This window comes from Myxocyprinus asiaticus, chromosome 45, assembly GCF_019703515.2.
Source record: "Myxocyprinus asiaticus isolate MX2 ecotype Aquarium Trade chromosome 45, UBuf_Myxa_2, whole genome shotgun sequence".
NCBI classification, from domain to species: Eukaryota; Metazoa; Chordata; class Actinopteri; order Cypriniformes; family Catostomidae; genus Myxocyprinus; species Myxocyprinus asiaticus.
Window position 1 is genome coordinate 24,255,324 of NC_059388.1, and position 19,634 is coordinate 24,274,957.

The following is a 19,634-nucleotide window of genomic DNA, read 5'->3' on the forward strand; positions in this document are numbered from 1 at the left end:
TCCATGTTATTTATTTATTCATGTTGAAAAAAAAAAACTGTAATAAAAAACATATTTGCATTAAAATAATAACTGCTTAGATCTATATATGTGATATACACTATATATATATATATATATAATATATATATATATATATATATATATATATATATATATATATATATTAGTGTGGGTATTTTTCCTAGGTATCGCCACTGTTATTCCCCAGCACATATTGCAGAAGTACTGGTTGTTCTGAAATATGTGCTGGGGAATAACAGTGGAAATTCCTAAGAAATAAGATTTCTTTCTATAGGCCAGCTGTCCACGTGAATTGATGAACATGCCAATGTAATACTGACTGATTACACCCTGATGACAGCAGCTTCATTTCAGTAGGTTACTGTACAACAAGAGTAAATAGGAGTGGCATCAATCCAATGCTCCATGACATGCCTATAACTGCATTTACATGAAACCAATGTGAAATTTTACAACATGATTATAAAGTTAGTCAGTACTTATTTACTATGCTTTCGCTTTCCCCTTCAATTGTTTTTAACTCTGACAGTGTTTTGTAAACTGTATTGTTTTCTGTTTAATTTTTAGTTGTTGTTTTTTTATTTTTTATTTTAATGATTTGATTTTATAGGCATGTATACACATGTGTGTATACTAATGTTTTCTCTTTAAAGCAATTTGTAAGCATTGTTTCTATAAAGATGGCATAGTTTATTATCATTACTACCCTTAATAGATTTCATAAAATAATAAAATTGACAACAGTAACCTTAATTTCTGCCTAAATATGCTACTAGTTAATATATATATATATATATATATATATATATATATATATATATATATATATATATAGTTATTATTACACTTGGAGTTAGCCACCACTTTCATAAACAAAACAAACAAATAAATAAATCATAAAAATATGTGCCGGAAGTTATGATTTTACAGCAGTACCAAAACTGTAATAAGTAGCCCATAGTATTTTAATATAGTCTACCTTTATTTTTATGTCATTTTAAAAGCGCACTCAGTAACTTTTTGTTTGTGTCATTTGGACTTACATTGACACCTAGTGGCTTGGATGCAGCATCATTCAAAATTAATAGTTTTGGGTTACAGATGCCATTGCAGAAATTCACTATTTACAGTCAGCCATGATTAATTTAATCCAAGAGTGAACGTGTCCAATAACAGGGTGGTTACTGAGATTAAGCAAGTAGTATTCGGCTGGTCATGTGATCTCAACATGGCAGCCCCCATGAGGGGACCCTCTCCATGTAGATTTAAACAGCTTTTACAAGGTTACTGATATGACTAGAGCCCTCATCTCATGTGAGTGGTCATGAGTGAGTGGTTTATATGTATGTTTCAAAATTACAATTAATTTCTTCTGAAGTTTTAAATTAGGATAAAATTACTGAGTGCACCTTTAAAGAAAATTAAAAATAATAAATGGATAGGTTACCATAATTTATTTAAAAAAAAAAAAATGTATTTCCTAAACAGGGATATTATTTAGCAGGATATTCATGCATAAAACATCAAACACCGTTTGTACCACATTCAATGACAGTAGGGAGTGCACTGTAGCTGCCCTGAGGGCAGTGAACTTTGTGTGCAGAGACACTGGAGAGAGGCGAGAGGGGGCGGAGTTTCCCCGCTCCAGTCCCCTATAGTGTAGTGTGCGGAGGAAGGTAGTACACTTAAGGGAGCTGTGCTGAGCTCGTTGAGACACGGACACAGACGGCATCAGCGAGAGCCACCATCAGCATCCAACACAAACCCGCTGTACGGGGCTCGGCAGCCAGCCTCCCTCCGTTCCTCCGTGTCCAGCCATGAAACAGACGTTACTGGAACTCATGAGGATGAGTAGGATCTGCCGGATGGTGCTGGCCACTTGTTTAGGATCTTTTATTCTGGTCATCTTCTATTTCCAAAGTATGTTTCAACCAGGTAGGATTCCGTGATGGTTTTATTCTAAAGGCTTTGAGATTCTCTTGTTTTTCCTTTGTGGCTGCTGACATGGTGCTGGCCGCTGTTTCGGTGTGGAAGAATGTCAGATAATAATCAATGAGGTCTTTGAAGAAGCGCATCGATTAGCAGCAGGGAGAGTGAATGATGTACTGACATCTAAACCCGGTCTAAACTCCAGCTGTCTGCTTATGAATAATGCCATTAAGTTCAATGTGTGGTTTAATGTTTATTTATGTAAACCACGATGGAGTCCGTCGTTTAGGTTTTTGTTTTGGAGGGCTGGTCATTGTCTCGTGGAGCTTCGGTCTCCGGGGGCCGGTACTGTCACCGGGAATCAAAGAGCCGACACGCTGTTAAAACATCCATACGTCAATACTAACACGTAGCTGTCATATACATTCGCCGTACTGTTTCAGTTTATAACTGCTGTTTACAAACGGGTGAATTGACTATCTGTCTGTCTGTCTGTCTGTCTGATGGTCTATCCATTCATCTAAAGCAACTAAAACGCCATGCACGTCGCTAAATTGTAAATGCAATAGACTGATGGAAGAATGATGTAGAATGTATAATTACGCCTCCGTTTTAGACTTTTCCATTCATCTGTCCACCGTTTTGGTTGAGCTTGACCAAAGCATGTACCGTAGGATGTCTTTTTTGGGAATGCCCATGTGCTGCGGATCGAAGGTCCAGACAAAGACAAAGAAAGCAGTGTAGTAGCCTATAGTGCAATAATGAGCAACCGTTGTGGTCACCGGCACGGTGGAATGTCTTAGGAAGCGGTGAGTCATCGGCGTCACTGGCATGTGAAGGTTTTCATCAGTCCGCTGGAATGTCCGTGTAATCATCATCATCATCATCATCAAACCGACGACGCGCCGACGGCAAGACGCATATGAGACCTGTTGCTCCATTCTGGGGATGCTGGAAGAACTGATGAGCTCACTCATGCACATGCAGATGCTTTCTCCAGGCCTGAAAATGATGTTTCAGATTCATTTTTACAAGTACAAAAGTGTGCTCCGTGATGATAAATCAAAGTGCATGTGATTTGTTCAGGTTTTATCAAACGTAAACATTTAGCCAATTTTCGGCTCTAAAACCTGATTGGATGATATGTGTTCTAAGTCGTTTATCCACTGTTTTATTGACCTATCACTTTAATTGTCGTCGGATTGTTTTCTGGTTCCGTTCCTGTGTCCATTAGGAGCAATAGCCGCTTTTAGTCCATCGTGCTAAACGGTTGAGAGCATGGTGAGGAACGGTTCCAGTAGCATTTCCACTTGAGCACGGTTTGGCCCGGTGTTCTTACAATCTGTGCTACCTGCTCAGGAGTAAAAACAGTGATATGTAAAGTTAAAACATGGGTAGCACATGTCTGGAGGCATGGGAGAACCTGTCGGTATGTACTACTACAGCATGAAATCTGTTAAAAACCTAGGTAGCACATCTTGTCGGGCAGATAATACCTATCAGGATGTGCTACCAGCATAACTATGAGAAAGTGTGATATGGTGTGAGGCTGTACTAAGCTCTAACCCCACCCCAGACCCTAACCCCAACCCTAAAACCACTACGAATGTAGTCTTGGATGCACATCCTGATAGGTAGCATATATTTTCAGGACACCGGCACAATTACAAACCGTTCTCGGCTCGGAATTCTGATTGCCAGCGCCAAGGTAACTCATTTGTTTCTGGGGAGCTGGCAGAGTTAGCTAAGGTTAAATAAAATTTGATAAAAAAAATATAGTCTCATGCTGTCGCCAACTGACGTATTTGTTACGTACATTCAAGCACCACAGTGGAAAAAGAATAGTTCCCTTTAAATCTCTTATCTTTTACTTCCTCATGCCATCCCATATTGTATGACTTTCTTTCTTCTGCTGAACACAAACAAAGATTTTTAGAAGAATATCTAAGATCTGTAGGTCCATTCAATGCAAGTGAATGGTGGCGAGAACTTTGAAGGTCCAAAAAGCATATAAAGGCAGCATAAAAGTAATCCAAATGATTCCAGTGGTTAAATCCATATCTTCAGAAGCGATATGAAAGGTGTGGGTGAGAAACAAATCAATATTTAAGTCCTTTTTTTCTCCACTGTTTTTGGCAATTCACATTCTTCATGCATATCAGCACCTACTGGGCAGGGAGGAGAATTTATAGTAAAAAAGACCTTAAATATTTATGTTTCCCTCCTACACCAATCATATAGCTTCAGAAGACATGGATTAAACCACTGGAGTCGTATGGATTGCTTTTACGCTGCATTTATGTGCTTTTTGGAGCTTCAAAGTTCTGGCCACCATTCACTTGCATTGAATGGACCAACAGAGTTGAGATATTCTTATAAAAATCTTAGTTTGTGTTCAGCAGAAGAAAGTCATACACATCTGAAATGGCATGAGAGTAAGTAAATGATGAGAGAATTTTAATTTTTGGGTGAACTATCCCTTTAATTGAATTCTATATAAATGCACCAAGCTGTTAGGGGTTGTTCAAACTGATCACATTTTTGCGTCCATCTGCACTGTTTTTCAATTTTTTTTCTATATAAACATGCGTTACACAAACGTACTGTATTTGACCATTGCACCACTTATCGCTGTTTCTTCAGCGTCTCCTGCAGGAGCACCTTGTTTTTTAGACGTGTGGCAATTTAAAAAGATTAAAATGATAGAAACGCATATGAGCACACTCACGTTGTGTTCTATTTATTGAACTGTCTACTTCTTTTAGCGCAAGAACACTTTTGATCTGAACAGCCCCTTACATTGCTTGGCAACAGTAAACAGCCTAAATTTAGGCTGAGGAACTATAATACTTGGTGGATGAATAGATTGTTGTGATTTTATTATTGATATTATTAGTACATTTATCTATTGAAAATGTATTTCTTTCATCATATTGCTTTAGTCTCCATTTTATAAAAGCAGTGAGCCACTCGAGGTCATGCATTACAGTGATTTTATCAAGATTAAGGGGGTTGAGCTTTACTTCAAAGTATTTTCAAAGTGTCACTGAGGTAACTGGGATGCCCAATGTTTGCATGGTGATACAAACAGCTGTTATAAAAGCATCTGTGCTAAGACTGCATCACACATGCTTACAATGTTTAATGGAGCATTCTCCCTTATGTTTCATATTGGTTTGACAGGTGTTTCAGTTTCCTCTTGCATGTGTGTGGCAGTCTTGTGACAGTCCTCTCTTGTGGGATTATGTGTGTGCCCTTGCTTCTCTCTTTCCTCCCCCTGTGTGAGTGTGAGTGACCTGATTGTGCACTCTAGCCTACAAACATACCCCCCCAGAACACACTGACATAGCGTAAGCCACATACAGATACACAAATACACTCACATTAGGAAGTGCCTCAAGTGTACCTGTGCAACTGTGGCAACTGGAGTTGAGTGGCAGGGCTGACCTGATACGCTCCAGTGTGTTTACTTCCACTTTAATATACAAATCTGATAAACACAGAAAATGAGGACATCCTCGGGAAAGAAAAATCACAATTCAGATATCTTTAATATCTCAATTGTAAATTCTACAGCAATAACATTACAGTATTAGAAAGGCCCATTAATCTTACATATGTCTCCTCTAGTGTCTCAGAAAAAATCTCAACAATGTTTCATCAACAGTCAGACATTTCTCATCAAATTCTTCCAAGATCAAATGATCTAACCTATGATATCCACATAATTTATAGCTCTATTCTAATAATGTATCTGAACAATTGTTTCATTTGTATCTATTTTGTATTTCTCCTAAAGAAGTTTAGCAGAAACATCTGAGGCAAAGCTGATACTTAAATGAAACATAACTGAGAACTCTTTATGCTGCAAAGAGCAACTTCAGAGCAATTTTCTTATGGGCAGGAGTGGAGAGTAGCAAAGAGATAAAGAAAAAAGAGAGAAACTGAAAGAAAGTGGAAAGGGACTGAAATGAGTTGTCGTAGGAGAACAGAGATATGGAATGTCTTTGGAGAGTTCAACATTCCTTAATGGTTGGTTACTCTGGGCCAGGATGAGGACCAGACCAGTGGACCAAAGAATCCCTGTTCTTCCCGAGAACTGAGATAAGGCCTTTCTGACTTTTAAAGTCTTTCTCTGTTTGTGCCACTGACTTTCCATAACGTTTGGCAGTCTTTCTTCTTCGTGTTCTCAGATTGTTGAGGAGGCTTGTCATTTGACCTCTGTGAATGATAAAAATCAGACCAGCCAGACTTGAAATGGCATACTGAAAATCAAATAACTCTCCCTGTTCTGAGCTCATTTTTGTTTTGTTTTTTCTTTTATGAGAGTGCATATGCAGGATATCCTGTTTGTGTGATCTTGGTGGGACCATTGTTTTCCAAGCTCTCACCATCAGCTTGGGGCCACTTTTCTTTTAGGGCCCCACTGGTCCAATTATCTAGTTGAGATCCATGCAAAATATATTTTCATTGATTTAATTCCCTTTAAATACCCGTTCTATCATTTACAATCAGATTTATTCAAACACACATTTGAAAGTTCAAATGAAAGTTCATTTGGTCATTTATTGTAAAGTCCTTTTGGAACATCCTTACAGCTTGGCTACCATTATTATTCTCCTATCAAAAACCCCTGTGAAGGCATCATTTAAGCCACAATCCCCTAGACTACATTACATTGACAGAATGTTCAGATAAGCTAAAAGTCTGTTTGTGAGCTGTCAAAACTTACACACAAACTCTTTTTTCTTTCTTTCCTTCTTTCTCTCTCTCTCTTTCTTTCTCTTTCTAAAACAGTATTAAAATTGTATTTTTTTAAACCTTTTAAAATGTTTTTTCTATAAAATAATGAAACTGTAAGCAAACCGATGTTGCTGTAATGCAATAAATACTAATTTTGAAATATCAGTAACAATATAAACATTATTGTTAATTTTACTTTATCAAACTCAGCAAAGATTTCACATCAAAATGACGAGTTTAGGGGTGTGCAGCAAAGCCATTATCTGTATCAGTTCATATGATGAAATGATCTGTATCTGTTTCAATTAAAATAAATTGATATAGCCTACAAACAGGTGAAAGTCCCGTAAGTCTATCAGGATTTTTTACGATAGGACACCATTAATTATATAAATAATAATAATAATAATAATAATAATGATGATGGTGATAAATTTAAATAGCGCATTTCCAGAGCTCAAGAACACTTAACATTCTCAAATTTAGCACAAGTTTAAAGATGAAGAAAAGCATGCTTCAGTTTATTAGTTTTACATGAGCAGGAATATTCCGAATAGATGAATACTCTGTGGAGCCTTTAAACCTTTATGGTGCATTTAAAATTTTTCGGAATAAAGTAACCAAATAATTACCTTTGCTGATGTGGATATAAATGTGGTCCACTTTAAAAGACGGATGGACGAGCTCCAATGTGAAATCATCACTTCAGGTCAGGAATTTAACATCGCGCTCAGATTTAAGCTATACATGAATACATGGGAATCACATGTGAAACGTGTGATACATTAACATAGACATCTAAGTGGAAAGTGTATATGATGTCGTATCTTATTGTTGCACACGATAAGCTCCAGACGCGCACAATTAACGGAGACCGTAATCTGAGTCGAGACTGCGCTCATCCGATCTGAAATCACACTTTGCGCATTTTCATTCATAAGGTTTACACTTTAGAAATACTGGATGAACAGATTCATAAATTCTTTATAATTTTGCGTGTTAATTTAAAATCTCACTTTATCCTTTTGCTTCTTGGATCAGTCAAATGAATATTTATTCTATTATTCGAATGAATCCGTTATTCGTTTTGAAGTCATTATTCGTGCCTTTAAAAATAAGGTATTCGGCTTCGGGCACATTCCTATACGCGTGCATCACAATATGAAGGTAGCCATTTTTGAAATTATATTACAAGGTCTTCTACTTCCAGAAGAGCATGGAAACTTTCACCAGGAGGCAGTAGACATTTAGTGCATTGCCTACAACTGGGTTTTCAGCAAAGTTTTGATCATGTTGCTGATGTAGAGGATTTATAAAGTCATGTATCAAATATGATACACGCTGCATTATAGGGTTAAAGAGTGGCTCAAAAATTAGAAACAAGAAGGCAAAAGGGTCCTATAAGAGGGCTGGGGACCCTCATAGTGACAGGGCCCTATTGAGAGGGCCTTTTATAAGCTGTGGGGCCCACATATTCAACCGTATATAAACATTTGTTTTCAAAGTTGATGGGCCACGAGTCCTTGCAGCCCAGTCAAGGGCCCCTGGGCACTGGCCCCATTGACCCGGTCTGTAATACACCTATGCCTGTAAATAGTAAAAACTATGCAAGTAAACAATAAACATGTAACAAAAAGTAATATATGAAATATAATATCTTATGTATTGATTGAATACATGGATTTGTTCATTTTTAAAAAGCCAAAATGTGCCCAAAATGATGAATAACTTGTAAAATTTATATTTTCGTAATGTACCTAGTTAGAAGGTCTCTTGTATAATTAACAACACTAGCTGAGAGAAAATGTTTCATATGTAAGCAAAATGGACACTGCAGCTGAAGTACACCCAAAGGAATCAATATAGAACCAAATCGGAATCGGAATCTAATTGAGAGCTTGTGAATTGGAATTGAATCGAGAAATCTGTATCAGTAACCAGCCCTATAAACAAATATTGTTGTAATTAATAAATTGTATGAATTTATTACACTTAAAACACATTTTTGAAAACCCTTGTCCAGAGTCAGTGTGTTATTCTGATACACAAATTATCAAAATACGCTTCAGGCAAGAACCCTGTTGTCTTTGTTACATAAATGTAAAGAGATCAGCGTTTGATTAATAGGCCTGATTCCCATTCTCTTTGTTGCACTCATGATTGCCCCAACTCAAGCGTTGTTCTTGGAGTAGCCATATGTCGTTGGTTCCCAGCAGTCTAATTTTGCTGATATCCATCGGCTGAAACGAATTGAATTTGTGGCTGGCACACACACATACACACACTGATTTATGGTTTTGGGGTGCCAGGCAAACATCCACTCCTATCATACCTGCACAGCCCCAACAAATATGTCAGCCTTCCCCGATAAGCTTGTATCTTGCGGGAAATTTCAACTGTAGGAATCCCCAGCATATCTGAATGAATGGATTCCTTTTATTTCGTTGCTGTCACAAGCCATGCTGGCAGAAATACAAGCACATGCTTTCTGTCTGTCTCTCCCTCTCTCTTGACCTTTCTGTCTCTCAAATGGTTAATTGTTAAAGCAATTCCCAGTGCTGTGTGTGTGTGTGAGATAAAAGGTGTGCAGATGTTTGTGGTTTATGAGTCAGCCCATTAGACTCATTAAACCCGGCTTGTGCTGTCTGGAGTGTGTTGTCCTGGGAGGAGCCACGACTTAATGATGGAAAATGGCACAAGTGTCATTTACCAAATCCAGCATCTGTATGCCAGCCACCCCCATTGCCCGGATGGAAGAATGAAGAGATCTCTGTGTATGGCTGATTGTATGCTAGATCCCACATAACAACTTTCCTTTTTTAGGAGATGATGCTTTAAATACTTTGTCAAAGATTGCAGGGTTGAGTTTGCATTGCGTGATTATGTGTTGGTCTTTTTTTAAATTTGATAATTACATATTTGGGAGGTCATAGTGTGTGCAGATGTAAACCCCATTTTATTGCTCAGAAGTTCCTGAATCTCAGAATCTGAATCTCAAAATGTTTGAGTTCATACTATAATCTCTGGCTTTTGATTACAGACTTTGAGATCTCTTCTGAAACTCTAGAGTAGAAGAGTCCAGGAGAAAAGCTCTACATTTAATCTCAGTCTTGTCTAGGAAAAACTATTGAGATCTTATATGGGTTTTCCTCCCTTCGTCCTCAAAAGAGTGCATGTTTGTGTGTCACTGTGTGTGTGTGTGCGTTTGTCTCATTAGGGGCTTTGTCAGTGTACTTGCTGTAGTCATAATGCAGTGCATAAATTGAGTGTTTTGCTGGCAGGAGTATCGATAAGCATTGATCTTGCTGTGCGACTCTAGCTTGATAATGGGAGAACAAGGACCCTAACCACATTTGGGTATTGTTTGCACTTGTGACCATGTCAAAAGGGAGATGCCACATTGTTTGCCAGTGACGGAATGCACTGTGAACCCTAATGAAGTGAAGCATCTATGAGAGTGTCCACATAGTAAACACACACACGCACACACACACACGCACACGCATGCACACACATAAAAGGCACAATCAGTTGGACTAAAGATGCATTTAACAATTGAACATGCTCATTTATGATCAGCTGTTTTGATAATCAATTAATCTGTTGATTATTTGATTGATTGTTGGATTCTTTATTCTGTTAATCAATTAATCAAAGTTTTCCAAAAGTCTGGAAAAGTCTGTTTTTCCCAACCTGGTCTCATATCACTTTACTATACCTACATTTTTGCTAAATTATTTTTACATGGCTCGTTGTATGTATCATGGCAGTTTCCTGGTGAAATGAACACGCAAATCACGAGTAAAATGGCAGATTATCGGTTTATAAACATTTACTTTTTGCACTGTTCCTCACAGAATGCTATCTTATGACATCTAAACACTTTTCTATAGTGAATGAATTGTAAGGTGATACATTTGAACGTTTACACTTCATAACCAAATACATTTACAAGCTTATTTGTGTGTGATCAAATTGCACAGTATAGCTCAACTGATACTTGTAATGCAAAGGACCGGGATATGAATCCTAAAGAGCACTCGAGTCGACATGTGAGCTGAAAGTGTCATAGAAGCATCACAAAATGACACGATTGCTCCAGCGATTGCATTTTTCATGTCACATTTGCTATTTAAGACATTATCGGTTAGGTTTTGGTTAAATGTTTAGGGTAGGAAGTTAGGTTTTGTCGATTTTTAGAACATTAACCTTAAAAACCTAATCTGTTTGGGAGAAAATGTAACTCATTTTTAGCGCCACCCACTGGAAACTTCACCTCGAAACTGCCACAATATGTGTAAGGAACCTATGTAATATAATTTTGCAAAAATGCCCCAGTCATGTAATTTTCATGAGATCAGGCTGGTTATTCCACATCTTATCCAATGCTCTCCTTCAAACAATTTGCAAACTGAAGGTTAATTCAGAAAAATAAATGCACTCTATATATTGTAAGCAAAGAAAAGCACAGACTGAGCTAATTGATAGTCAATCACTGTCAACTATTTTAATTTTTATTGAAAATCAAATATCTAGGATTGTTTTTTTGCTGCAGCCCTACATGTTGTGAATGAAAAGCTTTGTGCTTCAGGATCGTAGTTTCTTTTCTTTGTCCTCAAGTTGCTGTTTTTTTTAAAGTTCAGATTTTTTCACATTCAGACAGAGTAAGTCTGGGGAAGCATTTAGAATTAATTACTTTCTTGAAAAGTGCAAAAGTGAATCATGGTTTTTAATAAGAGAAACTGACTGTCTGTGTATATTCTTAGGGGTGTGTATATGTACAGAGTCTTTGCCTTGTCCTGACCATTATGTGTTTAAAAAAGGGCTGTTAACCCTTTCATGAGTAGGTTCTAAATTCCCCTGAATACCCCACAGAATGAGTTATTTTCACGCATACAACATTATGTTCATAAGAATGCAAAGAATATAAAAACAGTTAGGACTTATTTGGTTGAAAAGGATGTTTGAGCAGCTGTTTCTGTGAACTGCATAGCGAGCCTGTGTCTCTCCATGTCAGCAGCATGGCGCGAAAGCCGTTTTGAATCTTGCAGCTTGTGACATGACTGGCTGTTGCAGAAACACATATGTGTGATGCAACTGTGCAGGGCCTAGTTATTTACCATCACATATGTGTGACGCTACCTATGAAATGGTTAATAGCCACGGAGAGCGTTATCTATCACTATCCACTAGTGCTGAAAAAGCGTACTTGTTTTATTAAACGCACAAACACATATGCATATCTGTGACAGTGTGAAGTTTTGTCATGTTCTAGCAGTGTTTGATGGCTCATCTCGTCCATAGATTAAGATATATTTAATCAAAGGCCAGAATGAGTTGTTTTTGCACGGAACTAGCAATGCCAAAGTTATGGTTTGATTCCCAGAGATTGCACATACTGATAAAATATAAGCTATACCTTGAATGCACTGTTAAGTTGCTTTGGCATCTGCCAAATCCATAAATGTTAATTAATTATTATCAGGCCTGCAGGACAAAAATAATAGACTGTAAGAAAGAGAAAGGACACATGGAAATTAGACAGGGGCCACTAGAAAGAGACAGAGAGAGTGAACACAAGTGAGAAAACACCATATTTTACAGGGCATAAGCGATCACCATGGAAACAGTGGAGTGTATGATGTGTTTTGGGGGATGGGGTGTGAAAGTGTAAACAGGTGTTCACATATATGTGTGTTTGTTTGTTTGTGTGTGTGTGTGTGTGTGTGTGTGTGTGTGTGTGGACGGGTTTGGGTGGTTTATGAGGACATTTTTCTAAGTTACAAACTGGTAATTACAAGGGTATTATGCTATAAATGTGGTTTATGAGGACATTTCTAGTGTCCCCATAATTCAAATCACTTAAAAAAACAAACATACTAAACGATGTTTTTTTGAAAATGTAAAAATGCAGAAAGTTTTTTGTGAGGGTTAGATTTAGCATTAGGGTTAGGGGACAGAATCTGTAGTTCATACAGTAAAAAATCATTATGGCTATGGAGAGTCCTCATAAGGATAGCCGCACCAACATGTGTGTGTGTGTGTGTGTGTGTATGCTGGTATTCCCTACGTTGTGGATATCAAATGTCCCCACAAGGATAGTAAAACCCGAAATGTTTGACGCTGTGGGGACAATCAGTCGGTCCTCATGAGGAAAACAGCTTATAATCATACCAAATTATGTTTTTTGAAAATGTAAAAATGCAGAAAGGTTTCTGTGAGGGTTAGGTTTAGGGGTAGGGTTAGGGGATAGAATATAAAATTTGTACAGTATAAAAACCATTATGTCTATGGAAAGTCCTCATAAAACATGAAAACCAGTGTCTGTGTGTGTGTGTGTGTGTGTGTGTGTGTGTGTGCGTGCGTGCATGCATGCTTTCTTTTGTATGTGCTTGTGTGCATGGTGGACATGAGCACTCACTCCTTGAGAATGTTTTTGAATAATAAGACGGAAGTGATGGAAAAATTGCTGGGCTGATACAACGAGAACCTACAACGGTTAATAAAAAAGCTTATATATTTATTTAATACCTTCCTTCAGCAATGACAGGAAGTGAGCTATTGCTTTGGGCCTGAAGTGACACATGGCACTTGAAATGAGTGTCGAGTGAAAGAGAGAGATAGCAAAAAGAAAATTAGAGATACCATGTGTAATGCATTTATAAGCTGCAACATTTATGATATAAAATCATGAAAAATCTGATCTATGTGTGCTTCTATTATCAAACTATAGCTATTATTGACTATAGTACCCCCCCCCCACCCCCAGGTTATTTTAAGATCTCACTGTTGCATAGTCCTCTTCCAGTCTGTAATTTTGTGGTGTGTGTGTGTGTGTGTGTGTGTGTGTATTTCAGTGACTGTCAACAGTATATATTTTTATATTTTAAGGAAAAGGTAGAAAAGTTTAGCAGGAATATAGATCATATTTAGAAAAGAGACCTTTTTGCCCAGAAAGCATGTGAAAGTGTATGTGTGTGTGTGTGTGTTTGAGTAAGTAAAAGCTCAAAGTCTGATTATTTAAGTAATAGTTCATCCAAAATTGGCCACTTCCGATATATTTGAGAGCTGCAGCGGAGCTGATTATCAGTGAATAATGACTTAAAGTTCAGTCGGTTCCTCACACAAAGCATTCTTATGGCTTTCTAATGTTTTTATGATGCTTTTTTTTGTCCTTTTTGGAGCTTGACAGCCCATGATGATAACTATGAACTAATGTTGTATAGATGAAATTACTTTGACATCACACCGCAGAAGAGGTAGACCGATATATCAGTTTTACAGATTAATTGGTGCCGATAGTTGCTTTTTGGAACTATCGGTTATTGTCAAAAATATATGTCGATAGTTGCCGATAGCTTTTTCATCATTTCATAATAAGAGTCCCCGGTGTGTTCCGGGCTTGTTCATACTTAAAAGTCCTGCATTATTATTCTGGTTATTATTGGGATTTTGGTTGTACAAAAAACTGCATCTTGGATTTTATTAAAGAGTAGTAAAGAAAGTAGTTTAATTTAAAAAAAATTTTTTTTTGACATATAAAAATCGATTTTAAAAACTATTGGCCGATTAATCAGTTATCTGACTTTCCCACCACATTAGTTATCATATCAGAAAAATTCACTATCGGTCGACCTCTACACCGCAGGCAACAGTGCTTCCGTATTCTTCTGAGAAGCAGATTTCAATGGTGGAAATGGGTAGCGCTGCAGTTTTAATAATCTTTTAAGCATTATTTAATTTAATGATGCCTTTAATATTAATAAAGGTTATTATAAAGGGATCTATATGGTTTACACTGAAGAAATAATGTCGGTTCTTTCTGAATTATCAGAAAAACTAATTTTAAACTTGATTCAGTATGCCTGTATGATTATGTTGGACATGTAACAGGTTGATGAATACACACCAGACATACAATATGCATCTTTTCTGCTTAAATTATTAACCCACATAGAGTAAATAATAATCAATAGCATCACATTCCATGTTCAAAATGAATCAGTTTCAATTTAACAGTTGTTACTGCATTCAAAATAAATGCAACGACATCATTTTAGCAGTATGACATTATTTTTACTTGCATATCCTTTCACAGACACTAGCCTATGCATTCAGATGCGATAACAATGACGGTGATCCGTTAAATATCATCAAATATGTCAAAATATGAGTTTATCTTGATCCACCAGTCCTGATGGAAATTTAAAGAAGCCCAAATTTCCTGTAATCTTTTGGAAACTTTTTTGGGCACTTTCAGCTCAATTTGAGTGAAGCGCCCATAGACAGCAGTTCTTTTCTCCGCTGCCAAAAGAACCCGGAAGTGCCAGAGCGGAGCGTTTGTTTGTAAACAGTAACTTCATCTGTGGAAAAAAATCTATCTGAAAATTCTTTTAAATAAATTGTGTTCCATGAAGAAAAACAACAACAGCATACAGGTTTCAAACAACATGAGGGTGAGTAAATAATAACAGAATTTATATTTTTTGAGCGAACTGTTGCTTTAAGAATTCTCAGTGCCACAATTTATCTGCTTTATCCCTCATTTGTCATTTGCTTTTCTAATTAAAATTATCTTTGGAGGGTATTTTCTTGGTTTTTCAAAGTACGACCTTGGCCGTGACATTAAGACACCCCATCAGTGCACTTCCCTGTACGTGTTTCTATAGCAACAGTCTCAGTGGCCCTTATGGGGGATCTTGGAAATGGGTGGCAGGTGATTTACAGGCCTGATTTTCTGAGAATGCTCCAAATAGTAACACAACACAAAGTGCCAAAACAGTACTAAACAGTGCCTGCTCAGTGCTTGCTCACACAGACTTTGTACTGAATGTTCGGCATTTAAATACATTAAGCTAATTATTCTGTGCTTTTTGCCACATAAAAAGCAGCCATTGTGCAAGAGATTGTCTAAAAGAAGAGACTGGGGGTTTATTTCATAAAGTCATACTACTGACTACTGTGCAGTTTTGTGGCTCTTTTATTTGATAATATCTGCAATTGACATATGTTTCCCACGGTCATGGAAATCCTGAAAATATCAGATGTGTTTTCCAGGCATGCAAAAGTAATGAAAAAAATAAATAAATTATTGAAGTGATTGTAAAGTCTAAGAAATTTCTATAGTGAATGAATATACATTTTTGTAGTTATGCAAATGCTCTGCTTTAAAATCAGTTTATTGGTCAGATATAGCTCTTGTGTAGAGTAATTTCAGACTGAAAATGCTTGAACGCCACTTGTAATTTAGAGGTTGTCTAATTTAATGAAGCTAATTACACGTGTAAGTGGATGATACAATCAAACTTGTGAATTGCAAAAGGATGTGAGAGAGGGCTATCAATCTATGGGGAGGGGGGTGTAAGATTGCTAAGCACATTGTTTGGGTTGTTATAATCAACATCATGCCACCCTCAGTTTAAAACTTTCATGAGGTTCTTCAGGTCAAATTAGCACAATATCACAACACAGTTCCCTAAGGAAATAACATTGCAGCTTAAAATAAAAGTTCGCTCAAGGGAGTTCAGTGCTCCTATGAGCCTTGCAAAGCACCGTAAACGTGTACAGTTTGCACATGAGTGTATATGTGCAGCTCTCGCTGTAACCTCTCATTACAGTGAGAAGGAGACAGTGTATATTATGGTGGTGGTGTGCACTGAGTCTTGTTTTTGACACTTTGAGAAGAGAAGAGACATTTTTAAACAGCACAGTGGTGATGACTGAAGTAGCAGCGTGGCTAAAGTGTTGTAGTTTCATTTGTCTTGTGAGCATCTGGCTGACGGCTGTTTGCTTCTCTGTATCTACCCATACATTAGACCTGTGCTGGCTCTTCCTGATTATAGAGCCTCCGCTGCTCTAAAGATGCCGTCTCAGTTAACACTGGGGTTAGGTTTAGATTCAGCCGCTGTGGGTTTGAATTTCACCGATTGCTATTTAGTCGTCCTGCCGTGTTTATGTCCTTCAGCTTCTGTTTGAATCTGACTTCTCTTCTCTGCTCTTCTCTTCTCACATCTCCTCTACTTTAAGGGTGTGGCATACAGAATTAGAGGTTTGTGGTGGGAGCATGTTTGAGAGTGGAGAAACTCTGACTTAGCACAGATATAAATAGAGACTGCCTAGCATACAGGGAGACTTACAGTATATTCTAGGCCTATATGTGACCATAAGTATCTTTGCTTGATGTTATACATTTCATAATTTTACTCTATGAAAATAAGGTGGCTATATCTAGTATTTGAAAGAGAATGAACTAGCTTCACAAAAATAAAAAAATAAATTTCAGGGATTAACGCACTCCCAGCACATTGCATCCAAATGTATTAAACTGTTCACCCAAGCACAGCAGCACCATAAACTATACTGTAAATATTAAACAGTCATGACATAATGAACATTCATGAATGTAATTGGTTACTTATGGTTTTCCGTGGGGTCTAATAGTGTTTTTAACTGCCCCATATTTCAATAGCATTTGTTTTGCAAAACTTGAATCATATTGTGACATATTGTGTTCACAAGCAGTCAACGCTGATATGAGCTGAAAACACATATAATACACGCTGAAATGTGCTGAACACACATAATACAATCCACGGTGAAATGTGCACTGGCCAAAGCAGAGAAGCAGGTCTGTTTACTCTGCACGAGACGTGGTTCTCCCAGCCTGTGGCAGCAATGAAATGGAGCAAAACAGATGCTTTTATAAAAGTTGAACTTTTACCACTCTTAAAACGCAGCGCACATCGCCGGAAATGTATCAAAATGGTCAAATACATCCATATAGTGCATGTTTACATAGACCAACAATATAATATAGCACAAATGGGTGCAAAAAAACACGTCCATTATGCGTTTATACTCAAAATAGCAAAACGCAAAATGGAGGCCTGCTTTTAAGAGTTATAACTTCACACCACTTTTAAAAGTGGTGCGAGATGCATGATAACGGTCAAAGCCATTCATCTAGTAATTTTTTTTTTTTTAAATAGTCTAGATGGGCACAAGAAGGTGTCCTGTGTAAGTCCCCTTTGGTGTAGACAAATAGTAGGTGTACCCACCTGTCCTGTTTCCTCCTCTTTATCCAACAGAGTGCTAGTGGGCGGGCCAAGGGTGCAATAATTTAAAAGTAGGCGTTGATGTCTTGCTGTAGAGGCAGTCATGTGCTGATGTATTCCTCTGTGTGACATCACAAAGCAGGAAAAATCCAAACGAGCTATTTTTTTCAGGGTGGTTTCAAATGCTTTTTTTGTTTTGAGGCGGAAGTTTTGAGTATGAACTTTTGTTGTACAATGAACTCTTGAATTTTGTTCCAGATTCTGTGGAAATTTTTATATTAGGGATGCAACGATAAAAAATGTGTGTGCTGATATCGGATTATTTAGAATAACATCTGTCGATACCAGTACCAATTGTTTGGTGGTTCTGTTTTTTATGCTACCTTGTTTCAAATCACTGATAATTAAATCACACAACTTCAAATTTTGGAACAGACCGGACAGTCCAAAATGGACATTTAAAATACTACTGTAGTAGCTATTTATAGATAAGTCTCTGCAAACAATCCTGCAGGAAGTAGGAAAGAAAGTTTAGAGCTCATCGTTATTAAAACATCGTTATTAGGGATGCACCGATCTAATACCTGTATCGGTATTGGCTCCAGTACTGACGTTTTTATCAGGATTGGGTATTGGTCCAATGAGCCCGATCCAAATCCGATACTGTGAGTTAGACATAGTCATTACTGTCAAGCTCCACAAATGACATAAAAGAACAATAAAAGCACCATTTAAGTAGTACTTATGACTCATGCATTTTTCACAAGGTCTTGTAGACAATAGCTTTGTGAATTGCAAAAGGATATATTTAATAAAACATTTAAGTCAAGATACAAGTAAAAAACATTTGGAAAAGAAAACTGGATCTTACCGGAATTACTGTTAATTTTGCTGATGCATTATCAAGTAGACTAGTTAAAAATAAAAAATGTCTTAATTCGCTACACATTTATATTGAATGAATGTGTAGTTAGAGGTTTGTGTTTCTTTTCCTATAAAAAAGTGCACCCAATCAGTTCCACACAGTGAGGAATACATATTCTAAACTGATAAAGAAGAAAACAACACTGGTATCAGATCAGGATCGGCTGATACCGATAATTCAGGAATCGGAATCGGATCGGGAGAGAAAAAGTGGTATTGGTGCATCACTAATCCTTAAATTAGTCTTATTTTTTTTTTTATTCCTCTCAAAGGGCCTCTTTAGTGCCTATGAGGACCATACTGTAGGTCTAACACACCACAATATTTAATTGCTGAGTGTAATTTTGAGTGATTTATTTACATTTAAATCTATTTTCTGAACACTGATTTCATGTGATTTATTGCATTTCAGGCACATTTTTAATCTGGAAAAGCCACAAATGGGTGGTAGACTTGGTTGAGAAGGAAATGTTTGGAGAGAAGCATTTTGATTAAAGGGCCACATTCATGCAAAATGCTCTCTAAAACTTATGGCGCATAAACACTTTAGCGAGTTTATCACATACCTTGTTTTTGCTTCAAGGAGCTTTTATCAATCACTGGTATAAACAAATGTCTGCCAGCCAGGTTTGCAGCTTGATGTCACCCAGTGGTGTTGCCAGATGTGGTTAGATGCTATAATTCCCAACATAATTGTCAGAAATGACCTGAAATTAGCAATAGTTACAGAGAGGAGATGTTGCATCAGAATTAGAAAGAGGGAATGCAATAGTAAAGTATATTAAAGGGACATTTCACTCAAAAATAAAAGTTTTGTCATCATTAACTCACCCTCATGTCATTCAATGCACTGTATGATTTTCTTTCTTCCAGGGATGACAAAAAAAAAAAAATGTTTTGCAGAATGTACAAGATGCTCACAAAAAAGCATCATGCTAACATGTGATGACAGATATTCTC

General features: G+C 37.2%; 1 protein-coding gene across 2 annotated transcripts in view; it reads left to right on the plus strand.

The window, feature by feature from the left end:
* Positions 1-1,688: 1,688 nt before the first annotated feature.
* Positions 1,689-19,634, plus strand: part of LOC127435460 (carbohydrate sulfotransferase 11-like) — a 55,104-nt gene continuing 37,158 nt past the window's right edge. The window contains exon 1 of one of the 2 annotated variants that reach the window (XM_051688978.1): positions 1,689-1,944. In XM_051688978.1, the coding sequence (XP_051544938.1) occupies positions 1,842-1,944 (103 nt within the window). In that variant the 5' untranslated portion in view covers positions 1,689-1,841. Of the gene's footprint in view, positions 1,960-19,634 lie in introns of both variants that reach the window. The other variant, XM_051688976.1, reaches the window with a different exon arrangement.